Below are 13,905 nucleotides of genomic sequence, written 5' to 3' on the forward strand. Positions count from 1 at the left end.
GATAAAGACACAGCTTTGCGTTGAGATAGAATTTTTGCTGGAGCATCTTCAACCCTTGAAATACCATGGTTGCCCAGTACCACTGCTGGGAGTGGGTTGCCTCTGGGCGGTGTCGGAAAAAAATCTGAGGGAAGTGGAATTGATAATAATTAGGAGAATTGGTAATAATTAGTCCTTAAATGTGCAGAGGACGTGCCTCTTCCAAGTGCTTGCTTTTCCTTCGGTTGTTTAGTCTGTGGGGGAGACAGGGAAGGTTTGATCCCCGTTCACAGCCAGGTAGAGGCGGAGTCCCAGGCAGGGAAGGGACCGTGGTAAGGAGGGAGAAGGGGACTCTGTGTGTCGGTTATCCGAGCTCTGTGCTGAGCACATTCCATGTATTAGCTCTTTTCATCCCATTTTGTAGAGAGAGAAACTCAAGTTCAGGGATAGTCACTCGCCAGGGTCACCTCGTGTACATGTGGCAGAGTTGAGATTCCTGGGTTTCTTTTCTCTCTCCTCCCAGCTTCAGGTGCTGGGATGGGAACCTGGTCCTCTTCCCAGACTCAAGGCCCTCTTGGATTTAGGAAGATTCACCTTCCATCTCTTGAGAAATGAGACATTTAATAAAAGGTGGAGAGAATTGCTCGTGATTATCTTGACTTCCCTCTTGCGCTGCAAACACTTCTTTGGGTCCCTCCTCTTCCCTCAAAGGAAGTTGCTTGTGGCAGGTGGCAGGGGGCCAGACCAGCACATGCTGGGGGGTAGGGGGGCTTGACTTTTTTCTTGACAGATACAATTTATGACCTAACAGATGGCTGAGTGTTTCCGAAGACGACCACGCCAAGAGTGCAATGTGCTTATCTCTCCTTATGCCTCCTCCACCTGCCCCCACATTCCCTCCCACCCCATGGATGTTTCTGGAACAGTAGAATGGCAGAGCAGGGACGGGCCTGGTGTTGGGGGGGCTGATACCAGGCCACACACTGGTCACTAGGACTGGTGTATAGGTGCCTTCTTCCCAGTTCATGCTTCGTAGCCGCTCTTGCCTGTGCCTCCTTGCCAACATGTAAGCATTCAGGTGACACCACCCCCACAGTGTCCCTGCTTTTGTCTTTAATGGCCCGATTGAAGAGTTGCTCCCCTGTTTAAATCCTGTGAAGGTTTCCCTTGCCTCCCTGGCATGACCTCCCTGGCCAGCCCCTCTCCTCCTTGCATCCCATCGACACCTTGTGCTGTGGTCTTTCAGATCCACGTGCAACCCTTCAGCCAACGTGGAAGATGCCACAGCCTCTGCTGGAGAGGCCCTTCTTCACTTCCTTTCCTGGCTGCCTCCTGTTGACCTCCAAGCCCCCCTTGAAGTCATGCCCAGCCCTGTACCCTCAACCCCACCCACCATGCTATAATAACACAGCTTTTTACTTGACCATAAGCACCTTTGATACAGAAACCTGGTCTTATTCCACAGAGCCTAGCCCAGTGGTTGGCACATAGTAGGTCCTCAAAACACATTTGATGAGAGAATGAATGCCTGTGGCTAGCCACCAGACACAGTCCTCTGCAGTTTATCTTCTCTTACCCTCTTGATCATCATTCTCGCTCTTCTGGGACTCAGCACACATTTTTTTGAGCACCTACTGTGTGCCAGGTGCTTGTATATACTTATCCCTTGTGATGCTTACAGCAGCTCTGTGACATATCGGTATTGCCCCCACTTTACGCATGACTCACCTGATATTACACAGCTAGGGAAGTGGCCGAGCTGGGACTCAATCCCAGTGCCTTGGGTTCAATCCCGGGCTCCTCCACTCTTCCGTGGCTTTCCCCCCTCCTCTGCTCAGTACGGTAATAATGAAAAAGAACCTTTGCTTTGTTGAGGTCTCCATCCCCCCCCACCTTTCTCCCGTAGGAGGGCAGGAGCGACTTCTTATAGAGCCCTGATTGCACATTAGAATCTTCTGGGAAATGTTTAAACAATCCCGATGCCCGGGCCTCTCCATGGACCAGGGAAGCAGACTCCCCCAGGGTGGGGCCCCGTGTCAGGTTCTAATGACTCCCCAGGTGATTCTACGGGGCAGGCAGGGTTGAGCACGCTGTACCGCGCGAGTGTCAGTGAACCTGCAGCCTGGCTGAGCTCCGTGGATTAGGTAGAACTGGCTCATCAGGAACTGATTGCCATGTGCATCTAAAATATGTTAATGGTGGTAATCAAGGCTAAGGGTTAAGGCTGCCATTTCCTTCTTTTCATGAAATCAACTGGAGGGTTTGGGGGGTGGGGCACCTTGGCTTCAGAGCCTGTCTACAGCAAAGTTTTTATTTTTTCTCTCCTTAAAGAGCCATTCAGTTGTTGCTGATGACAAGGGGCCTCATCTCGCAGGTGGCTCCCAGTTTACCAGAGGGTGGCTTCTAGGAGTCATCTCTTGAGCAGTCTTCCCCAGGACACAGCGGACCCTGACCCTGGGTTTTCCTTAACCAAGGGTCTGTGCTCCTGCCCGTCCTTTCAGACATGGCTTCTCAGCCTGGCCCTTGAGGTTTCCTCGCGTCACATGGAGGACCCAGAGGCCCTCCAGGGTGGCAGGTAAGGGAGTGGTATTTAGTTCAGGTTCCAAGAGACTTTGAAACACACACTCTTGGAGTAGGAACCATCTCTCTGGTAGTTGCTACCCAGGCGCCCTGAAAAGAGCAGTTTGGGAAGTAGAGAAGATGCTCTGAACTCATCGCCATGGCTGTGTGTTCATAAACCTGCACACAGGCTGGCTTCAGTGACCCTGGCCTGGCCCTTGAGAAGGGGCTCAGGCACCTCTGAGCCAGGACCTGGGCGCTGGGGGGACTCCAGCTGGGGAGAAGCTCTCTGGAAGGCTTGTGTTGGAGGCACAGGCTCCGGGTTGGTTTTCCTTAGGATACCGGGGCCTCCTATGGGCTGTGTTTTTGGAGTAATGCTTTCATGCTTGCTATCTCTGTTTTACTAAGACCAGGGTCTTATGCCCGTATTTCAAAGGTGAAAAGAGAAGCCCAGAATTGTTCACAGACTTGACCTAACTGCATCTGGCCAGCCAGGGCTGGCTAGCCAGTGTGTCTCAGGATACACAGGTGGGCTTGCAAATGCAAAACTATGTGGACAGAGAGAAGATACTTTAAACTTGTGTTTTCCTTTGGATCGTTTCTGTAAGACAAAATCACCTTGGACCTTTGCTTTAGCCAGGGGCCCGAGACCATCGTGTCACCATTTCCAGGGCCCTACCCCTCACCGTGAGTCACCCTCCCCATCTTCAGAAGAATCCCCCTTTGGGTAGGCGCATGGGGCTCCGGAGGCCGGAGCGGCAGGCACAGATGGAAGGACCCGAGTTCCCACCAGCCCGCCCTCCTCCCCATCTCTTTCTGAGGTTTAGTAAGAATCTGCTTTGGCTGCCTTTCCCTTGCTGGGGCTTAGGAGGCGCCTCGTTCGTGTGCAGAAATGCACGGCCTCCTGGCACGGGGACCAACAGTAAAGCATGCTCACTTAATTGTGCTGCTGTACAGATTATGGGTTTTAATTGCATCTACAGATTGGTTGAACACTGGAGAGAGTCTTTGGGGCCTTTCTCATAGTGAGTGCAACTCATCTGTGGCAAGTATTGGGGAGTGGGCTCCAAGAAGGATGGGTGGTGGGAAAATTACCTGTGGATGCAGAGCAGCTCGGTGCCTGTGATTGGGCTGACAGCCAGCCAGCCACCTCACTCAGTATCAGTTGATGCACGGGTCACGATCCTTAATTTCCTGTGCTTTCCAAGGCAACACTCCATCTCTGCACCTTTTTCTGTTACCGCCCCCAGCCCCAGCCTGAGTGGCACAGTCTAGGATATTACTCTCAGATACCAATCTGTGGACAGGTCAGCCTTGCCAGCTGCAACTTTTTCCCCAAGGGTAAGAGGAAGTAGTATTTTTTAAATTAGCCTCAGAGGGAGCCAGGCAGAGGGCTCAGAGATGAGGGTGGGGAGTCTGAGCTCCCTGCTGCAGCAGCCTGATCATTTCATTACAAGATCACCTTCTCGTTTCGGTGAGTTACTGTTGTTTTAACCAGCGGTAATGCTGTAACCTATGTCGGATAATTGTGTGTAAATTATATTCTAGCACCATATAGAGGAAGGGTATTTTTTTTCCTTCCAATTTTAAAGCTATTTAGAGGGACTGCCAAATGGTAGTCTGAACCCTTGTGCTCTCCGGCTAATAGCTGTAGACACGGAGAGAGTACTCTGAGAAACATTTGGGGTTATATTTATAATTAGCTTCCTCTGAAGTTAAATTAATTTCTGCAGTTGGCAGCATCAGAAATTGTTTCACCTTTGTCCAGTGGTCAACTGTGGGTGCATCGAGGCCCATGGAATTAGCTGGCGGATGAAGCCTCGGAGAGCACACGGTTTTGCGCACTTGGCTTTACCTTAAGCCCCTTTTGCATTCAGACTCTCAACTTAGGGATCTTTTTGGCTGTTAGGAAAAATCCCCAGCTTTATTGAGATATAATTCACATTCCATATAATTTACCCATTTAAAGCGTATACAGTTCTGTGGTTTTTAGTATATTCACAGATGTGTGCACCCATCACCATAGTCAATTTTAGAGCATTTTCATCACCTCAAAAAGAAACCCCATCACCCCTTTAAGCCACCACCCCCCCCCTCCAGCCCTAAACAACCCCTAATGTGCTTTCTGCCTCTCTAGAGTTCTCCGTTATGAACATTCTGTGAATGGAATCATATAATATATGGTCTTTTATGACTGACTTCTTTCACTTAGCATAACGTTTTCAAGGTTCAGCCTTGTGGTACTGCATGTGTCAGTACTGCATTCCTTTTGTGGCTGAACAATGCTGCGTTGTGCAGATGCATCACATTTGCTGCCTCCACTCGTCCATTGATGAACATTTGGGTCGTTCCATTTTTTGGCCGTTATGAACAATGCTGCTGTGAAGATTGTGTGTAAAAGGTTTTGGGTAGACGCATGTTTCAGTTTCTCTTGGGTATACACTAAGAGCGGAATTGTTGGGTCATCTAGTAACCCTATGTTTAATCATCGGAGGAACTGCCAGACTGGCTTCCATGTGGACTGTCAGTGCACTGTCACCAAGAAAAGGGGAGGCCGAGGCCGTGGTGCCCTGGGGCATCTCCCAGGAGGTCTCTGTGTTAGTTTCCAAGGGCTGCTGTGACCCATGGCCACACACTGGGTGGTGGAAACAACAGAAGTGTGTTCTCCACAGTTCAGCAGTCTAGGAGCCTGTATGCAGGTGTTGGCAGAGCCTTCTGGAGGCTCTGATGGCGATGCCATCCCAAGCCTCTCTCCTGCCTTCTGGGAGCGGCTGGCAGTTCTTAGCATCCCTTGCTTTGTAGACACATCACTTCAGTTTCTGCATCCATCTTCACATGACCTTCTTTGTGTCCCCTTTCCTCTTCTCATAAGGACACCTGTCATTGGATTTAAGGCCCACCCTATATCCAGGGTGATTTCATCTCAAGATATTTTACTTAATTACATCTGCAAAGAACCTATTTTCAGGTAAGATCACATTCTGAGGTTCCAGATGGACATGAATTTTGGTGGGGACTGTCGTCAGCTTGCTACAGTCTCTTTCCCACCTGTGATTCTGGAACCATTTGGAGAAGATCCCCATACCTGACCTGTATTCTGGTTTTGTATGTTAAGTGAGTGTTGCCACTGGATTCAGATGTGATGGTGGTAGGCGTGGTGGTGGTGGTGGCAGCCTAGTGGAAGGAGAGAAGGATGAGAGAGGAACTAGGAGAACTTAGGAATTTTGGAGGATAGGCCCCTTGGAAGAAACACCTTAAGGAGTGGAGCCTTGGAGTTAGGACTGCAGTGATGTCGGTCAGCCTGGATAGATCTTTGCCACATAAAGATGGGGTTTAATTCTCAAATGCAGAGTGACACAGGACAGCCACGTGCTCACCAAATTCAGAATCTGGGATGAAACCACATGATATTGGCCAACTTAACCCCTGTCACTCTGCCTTGGCTTAACTATCACCTGAGTCATCCCACCGGGACTTGATTTTTCCATCTGCATTATGGGATGGTGGACAGTCCAGTCTACCCAGTGCCAGAATTCTAGCATCTTTCCTGGGTTCTCTCACCTTGGGGTTCCCAGAGATGGGAGAGCACCGGTCAACGTGCCTGTGTTCCTGGGCAGTGAGCATGGCTCATTTGTTGCAGGGGAATTTGAACTCTTTTCAGGAACATGATGATGGCAAGAGCTGACAATTTCTCCAGACCTCTCTCATACCCACTCAACGCTCCCCCAAGCTGTTTCCTGCCTTCCCATGCATTTGTCAGGATTAAGAAATATTTGCTGTTGTTTTCTTGTGTGACAACTAATATTTTGGGGCTAGCGCTGTTGTTGGAGCTAAGTTTTCTCCTTCAGTCTCATTTTAAGTGTAATTTCTCTTTTCACCCCACACTCCGAATACACACACACACCTGCTTTCTCCTATTTTTATAAAAATACAACCACGGGCCCCTCTCGGAGGGACCATTTCAGATGGCCACACATTTTTAAAAAGGGAATCTATGAATTTGAAAAAAAAAAAAAAAAAAAAAAAAGCCAGCTCTCAGGTCAGAGGCAGGAAGATGGCATGTTCTAGGCAACTCCAGTTAGCAGCTGGCGTCGGCCAGTTCTGTCATGTAAACAGCAATTTTCTGAACTGGAATGGTGCTGGGGTTTTCTTTGTGGAGCCAAGAGGTTTGTGGAGAGAGCAGTGCTGTTTAGTTAAATTATGGGTCTAGATGCAAGACTGCAGCGTTGAGTTGTGAGTCTGAACACCCCCCACTTCCCTATGTGTCTCACACACACACACACATACACGTGTGCATGCACACACGTTTGTGCACGTGCACGTGCACACACACGTTTGTGCACACACACACACACGTGCGTGCGCGCGCACACACACACACACCACTTCCCGGAGTGCTGCCTTACACCACAGGAGGGCATCTGTTGAGGGCAGGCTGTCCCCCAGAGGTGCAGGGCTCCTGGTGGGTATCTGGTGTCTTTGAGAGTGGGAAGCATTTGCACACTGAAGTGTTTTCTGCAACCCCTCCACCAAGAACTCGAAGCCAAGGAAATCTAAGATGAGTTTCCTAATGGGTTTTGGGCTGTGCTCTCTCTCTGGAACAGATGGGCAGCTCTTTCCATCCAGGTGCACCCCGGGGGCCACACAGGCCGGCTGAGCAGGCCCGGTGTGCAGCGCCTGGCTTCCCCCACCTTGTGTGGTTAAGTGCCACGTCGGTGTGAAGGCTGTGGGTTAGGGAACGGTTACCCGGCGGGCTCACACAGGAAGACGACACAGGTGGCTCTGTGTCTGCGTTGTGGGTGGAGAGGATTTTTTTTTATAACGCACAGACTAGAGTCAGGGAGCAGTGGGTAACTTGTCCTGCTCACTGTGTCCAAGATCAGAAGAGGGTTAAAGTTCTGGGGGTACCACATGGTTCCTGGGGCAACTAGAAGCTAAGACTCAAGTATTGGGATTAGAGTTACCCCCAAACACACACACACACTCACAGAAAATTGGCTACTATTGATGAGAATTTGAGGACCTCCATTTTGTCCCCCGAGAACCTGGACACAACGTCCCCGCCCTTTCCCCTTCCTGCCCAGTCCTCCTTGGCGGCTGTGGAGATGCAGGGGGAATGGAGGGAAAATGTGTGATTCTAGAGTCCTTGCCTGCTTCCTGAGTCCCTCTCCAGGATGCAAACCCTCAAACAGTGCACAGTCCATTTAGCAGTGGTGCCACCAGGACTCCCCAAGCAAATCACCCCCCTTCCTCCCTGCGCGCCCCAGGTGGGAGAGGTCACACACAGAGCCCTGCTGCCCCCAGCCATGCTCCTCTCTCCTGCAGCCCAGGCATCGGTGAGCAGCTAACCGAGTGTTGCACATCTTCCCAATGGCCTTTTCACGTTCGGAAGGCTTTGATTAAACCAGCTTCCTTTTAGTGTTTGCTGCAGAGTGGGAGCCATCACCGTAGCCGAGCTGGTTCCCGGAGAGGATGTTTTAGTAACTTGAATACTTTGCCCCATTGGCTGGGGCCTGGGATTTCTCATCTTTCTTTGAAAAAAAAAAGTGTTTTAAATATTTTTTTAGGACTGCGTAGATTTATAGCTGGGTGTCTGCCCCAGTGTTTAGGACTCCGAGTCTTGGCAAGTTTACGGCTGAGGCAACAGTGGAGGCTGCAAAAGGGGACCTTTCCATTTAACCAGTTACTGGGGAATGAGCATTCTGTTGATTCATGTTATTTGGAATGAAGACACGCTGACTGTTTAATTTTCCGGGTCCATGTGCACATTTGGAGTATAAATAAGGCCTGCTCTGTACCCACCTGCTCTAAACAATGTGTGGCTGAGACCATGAGTGCCTCCCCAGCGTTTCTTTATGTCAAACACTCCGCTTGCGCATGTTCTTAAATCACATTAGTGTTTCTTTTTAGATATTTAGTTACTTGGCTGGGGTTAAAAAAAAAAAATGAATGAAAAATCTAAAATGAAACTATTGGGAGTCTTTACCCGTCTGAAATCATGTAGAGATGCATGAGGGTGTTTTGAAATGATAGTGGGAGAGGGGGCAGTGAGGGTAAGTTTATCAAGTTTTCTGTATAAGGTGTCTTTCTGATGCACATTTATTCTGAGCTTTGAAGGATACATTTAGCAATTGAGTTAGAATCAGTTACAGTGACCATTTATTAGTATCTACCTGGTGTCCCACTAGGCACTTTGACATGTTATTTAATTTATTCCTAATAGGAACCTTGTGTGGTAGTCTAATTATTTTATCTCCATTTTATAGTGGATTAAATTCCGTATTATATTAAAATGTAAGGTCCAGCACCTAGCAATTAATATATCTGCTGAATGAATACATTAGGAAAGTTAGGTTAGTAACATCTGGCAATTAGTGAGTGTAAAGAGAGATTTGAATCCGAAGGAGCCTGCTGGAGTTTCACCACAAAGGTGACCGTGTTCCAGCAGAGACTTAAGGGATGGATAAGAAGGCGGGTGGACAGTAAGGGGCACCACTTAACAAGAGGTTCTTGGGGCTTGGTGGTGTTGGCACTGGGGGGATCTTCATAGACTGTCCTCACATGCATGATCACGTCTTATGCCCCATTCATCTGAAGGAGATGAAGAACAGTAAATCACAGCTCTGCACACAAGTACAAACCACGGCCTGGCTCTCACAGCCGACAGGAAGTTGCTAGGGCAGTGTCCTCTTAAAATAGTGCAGGAAGTCCATTATTTTCCAAGGATGTTCCCGTTTGGGCTCAGTCAGCAGGCTGTGGTGGCTCACGTCCCCTCTGGGGGTTGCTAAGCCGAAGTGTGAGCTCCCCGATGCCTGGGAGCCGCCTCCGCCGTGGCCCAGGCGTGTAGGTTCGTGAGAGTTCAGAGTTAGGCAGGACCTGGAGCAGGACCTCACTGTGCAGAGGACAGAACCCAGACCTCAGGGGGAGGCCTGTCCAGGGTCACACCCAGACTGAGACCCGGAAGCAGGTGTCCAGTGCCTTTTTGTCAGGTATTTACAGCATACGACCTGGTGATTTGATACATGTAGACACTGTGACTGGACTCCTCCCGAGTTAAGACATTGTGCTTTTTATTACATGCAGCCAAACTGGCGACCCTGTACCCACTGAGCCTTTAATTTTTTATTTGACATTAGAAAAAAAATGAATGAAAAATCTAAAATGAAACTATTGGGAGTCTTTACCCGTCTGAAATCATGTAGAGATGCATGAGGGTGTTTTGAAATGATAGTGGGAGAGGGGGCAGTGAGGGTAAGTTTATCAAGTTTTCTGTATAAGGTGTCTTTCTGATGCACATTTATTCTGAGCTTTGAAGGATAGCCTAAACTCAGGCTTCAGAATGAACTTTATTTTCTTTCTTCTTCCCGGCTCCTTCTTGTTAAGATTGTGGGTCTCTGCTGCTCTGAATAGCTTATGTCATTGCGCGTCCTTCTTCCTTTGCTTTGGAGCTGGTGGGATTCTGAAATGTGGCCACACACATTCACTTTTGCTTCCACCAGACATTTCCGGGCTCCATGTGCCCGGCTGGACCTGTATGTGGCATTGCGCGGTGCCGGGAGCAATCAGGAGCCCACCTTCTGGGGGAGGAAGTGAGGAAGCCAGGGTTATGGATGCCATCAGCACTGGGTAGAATGTGGTGAGTGCCGGGGGAGGCTGATGGTACAGTGTTAGGGGAATTCAGAGGGAGAAGAACACTGCATGGGGCGACTGTATAGGTGTTTTGAATTCTGGAGAAGGTCATTGGATCCTGGAGGATGGTCACAACTTGCCATGGGAGACTTAGGCGTGGAGAGGGACTTCGGTGGACAGAGGTGTGGAGACCTGGGGATGAGTTGGGCTTGACTCAGTGTGTAGGGTGAATCATGGGAAATCAAGAAAGGAAGGAGGACTGGGGACTGAGCTGGGAGGGTGGTTTTTGTGTGTGAGGCCAGTGTCTGTCTTGTTGGCCGACATATACCACCACCCAGAACAGCTGAGTGTGGACAGTCCACACACGTTTGAATCGCGTGTGATTTTCTTATTGGCAGGTTTTATGGGTACTTTCCAGGCAGCAGATTTTTGTGCACGTAGTTCTGGTTTGTTCATGTCTCTTAGGTTTAAATAGCTTTGACCCGCGACTTTTCTCTCTGTGCCAGTATGTCAGGATGAAGCTGTGCACTATGGCTAAGGGGGTCCTGAGAGCCACTCTGGGCCTTTTGGAAATGTGAGCCTCTGGGTTGCGACCTGGAGGCCCGAGATCTCCAGACTGACTGTCTCCAGCACCCCGGGACATCTGCGGGGCCCACTCTTGCACCTTGGACCTGTCTAAAATTGCCTTCCTAGAGAAATGTGGAAAGTGGGTTGTTTCAACGTCTTGGCGAGCATTGCTTCAGATAACCTGGTTAACCCATGTCTGCCTCTTGTTATTTTTTGCAGATGGTAACAAGAACGAAGAAAATATTCGTAGGCGGGTTATCTGCGAACACGGTGGTGGAAGATGTAAAGCAGTATTTCGAGCAGTTTGGCAAGGTAGGCAGTGCGTCGGGGTGCCCAGATGCGCTTGATCAGTCCTTAGAAGTGGCTGCCGTGGCCCCTGCCTTTGCCACAGCTGTGTCCTTCAAAAGCCGTGCCCTTGAACTTGGCCGTCAAGATTGAAGTGAAATTCGGCAGGAGCTGAGATGGAAGAGCCCAGCCTGCGGTTGGCACAGTGCCCACGTGCCTGCAGGAGCAGACAGAGTGGCCTTTGAGCATGGTGGTGCTGGCATTTGCTGGCCACTTGGGGCTGGGGCTGGGAGCTGGCGGTGGCAGAAGCTGGGAGGGATGCGGGCCTGAGTCACAGGGCAGGGGCTCCCACAGAAGCTGCTGGAAGCCTGTGAGGCGGCTGGCTTCCTCTGTGCCTTTCTGAATCACGGGTGGAGAGAGGAGGCCCCCTGGGGCCCTTGGCAGCTAAACCCTTCCCTGTCAAGTGCCCAAGGAAACCCGGGAAGGATGCTGGGCCTGTACCTGTCAGAATGTCTGGGAGGCAGCAGCAGAGTTAACCCCCTGGGCTGTGCTGCTGGAACCGGCTGAGAGCAACACGGAATGCCGCAGATCAGTCAGAAAAAGGAGTGTGAGAGTGTGTGTGCCAGACAGACGGAGTCCGACAGACAGACAGGATGCGGAACCTGGTGCTGTGTTTATGTGATTCGGTCTCTTTCTAGTCGGTGGGGGAGCCGGTGCCTGGGAGAGTGGGCTCTTCCCAAGGATGCCATGCTGCCTCAGACGGCCGTCTGCCTCAGGGCCCCAGCAGGGCAGCTTTTGGGGGACTGACCCCTTTGGCCCCTATGTCCCAGGAGACTGGCAGGCCAAGTGTCTGAGCTTTCCGCTTCCTGTATCTGTGCGTAGTTGTAGGCATTATCCTGGGAGCCAGGTGTGAGATGGTTCCTTCTGCACGTGTCTGTGTCCCCCGTCGCCCCCCAGCCCCTGCTGAGAGGCTGACATGGCAGAGGGCCCCATCCGTGAGACGGCCCTGTTCCTGTTCTAAGCTTCCTCACTTCCCCCACTGCACCCCTCCAATCGCTGTCACGCTTGCCTTGGGTGGCACAAAGGTACTGTGCCCACTGCCCCATCTGAAGGTTCTGTGCTTATTCATTTGCCCAAGGCGATGGGCAGGGATGATCCTGTCCCCAGGTGTGTCCTGTCTGAGCTGCTGTCTGGGAAGAGTGTCCTGACCTCTATGTAGCCTCTAAATGGAGATTTTTTTTTTTTGTCTCTGGTATTAATCAATTTCTTCATGGATGGGAGAACATGCAACAAAGAGACCCAACCTCCTCCAGCCTAGCCTTGCATTCAGAGTGGCACTGAGCTGCCCTTCCAGGTCGGTCATGGATGACACCTTCCCCGCGGCTCTGTCTGCAGCGCCGGTCGGGGGCTGGTTCACTCTGGCCGGTTCTGAAGAATAGCTGAGTGCGTGGGTGGGGGGTGATCCTGTGCATTATCATACTTCTCTTCCAGACGCCCTGAGAGCACCAGGGGGGATGTGTTCGTCGCCCAGCCCCACCCTGCCTAGGGAGAGAGCTTGGAAATAATTAAAGGAGACAAGTCCAGCTCGCATAATGGAAGGCTCTGGAGTGTGAGCCTCTTTGCTACCGTTCCGCCTTTCAGACAGGCCAGGGGTAGTGTTTGCAAACATGAGGTGGGATTGCTTTTCGAGCCATAACCTGCCTTGGAATCTCATGGGCCTGTTTGTGATGTCAGGGAAGTTGATGCTTCCCAGATGGGCTGTTAGCATATTCCTGACAGGCTCCTGCTTGCACATCTCTGCACGTTCCCAGCTCTTGGTTTCTTTCTCTTTTCCTTTCTCTCTTTCTGTCTTCCTGTCGTTTTTTTCATTAACACTCACAGTTGTGACCCAGTCTGCCAGCAGTGGGAGGCTCTGCAAGCTTTGGCTGGGCCCAGGAGGCAGCCTCACCATCTTCGCTGGCCAGGCCCTCGCCCGGTCTGAAGCCGTTCAGTTAATTTTGCAGGAACATTTGTGGATTCCAGCAGGATGGGTAAACTTATCAAGTGTTTCATTAGATGATTAGGGAGGTGCCCGGCTGGCATGGCTTAGTGTTGAGTGTTGACCTGTGAATCAGGAGGTCTCGGTTCGATTCCTGGTCAGGGCACATGCCTGGGTTGCAGGCTGGATCGCCAGTAGGAGGTGTGGAGAAGGCAGCCGATCAATGATTCTCTCTCATTATCGATGTAAACAACTCTCTCCCTCTCCCCTCATCTCTAAAATCAATAACAATATATTTTAAATAAAAAGGCTAGAGCGCTTTTGAATGTATCAAACCCATAACACTCTGTGCTCGTGTTTTAGTAGCTTGTTTCATACATTTGCTCTGTGTATCATCTGGGTCTGTCTTCAGAATAGCTCATTCCTCCTTTGTCTGGCGGCTGGTGTTACGTTGGTGTCCCCTTGGGTCGGCCCCTCACCTCTCAGGATCCTGGAATAATTCAGCTGAATCTAGATGATCAAAGGAGGGAGACTCTGATGTGGGCCTAGGGGCAGAGTAAATCCAGCAGGCTTGAAGGGAGGTGACGGGTAAGTTGGCAGACTGATCTACCCTTCAGTGGTTTGTATTCTGGATGAAGGAAGTAGGGGAGACACACACACACACACATACACACACACTCACACACACACACACACACACTCTCTCTCTCTTACACACACACACACACACACGCACGCACACACACACACGAAGTATACACACACATGTTCCTGACTCTGTAAAGTTGTTTGGGGCTCTTTTCAGTTGGTTTATTGCAAATTAGGGAGAGTAACTTTATTATGTAGTGAGTTCATACTAAGTGTTGGATACTGGGTCAAACCATTGACTTATTTTACATCATTTACTT

General features: G+C 50.3%; 1 protein-coding gene across 11 annotated transcripts in view; it reads left to right on the plus strand.

Annotated features, from left to right (window-relative positions):
• Positions 1–13,905, plus strand: part of MSI2 (musashi RNA binding protein 2) — a 348,010-nt gene that overhangs the window by 112,462 nt on the left and 221,643 nt on the right. For all 11 annotated transcript variants that reach the window (XR_013996953.1, XM_081109236.1, XM_081109240.1 and 8 more), the window contains exon 6: positions 10,954–11,046. Coding sequence is in view for 10 of the 11 variants with exons in the window: in XM_081109236.1 (XP_080965362.1) it covers positions 10,954–11,046 (93 nt within the window). In the remaining variant the exon portion in view is untranslated. The remainder of the gene's footprint in view (positions 1–10,953; positions 11,047–13,905) is intronic.

Source organism: Myotis nattereri (assembly GCF_964212035.1).
Source record: "Myotis nattereri genome assembly, chromosome: 16".
Lineage (NCBI taxonomy): Eukaryota > Metazoa > Chordata > Mammalia > Chiroptera > Vespertilionidae > Myotis > Myotis nattereri.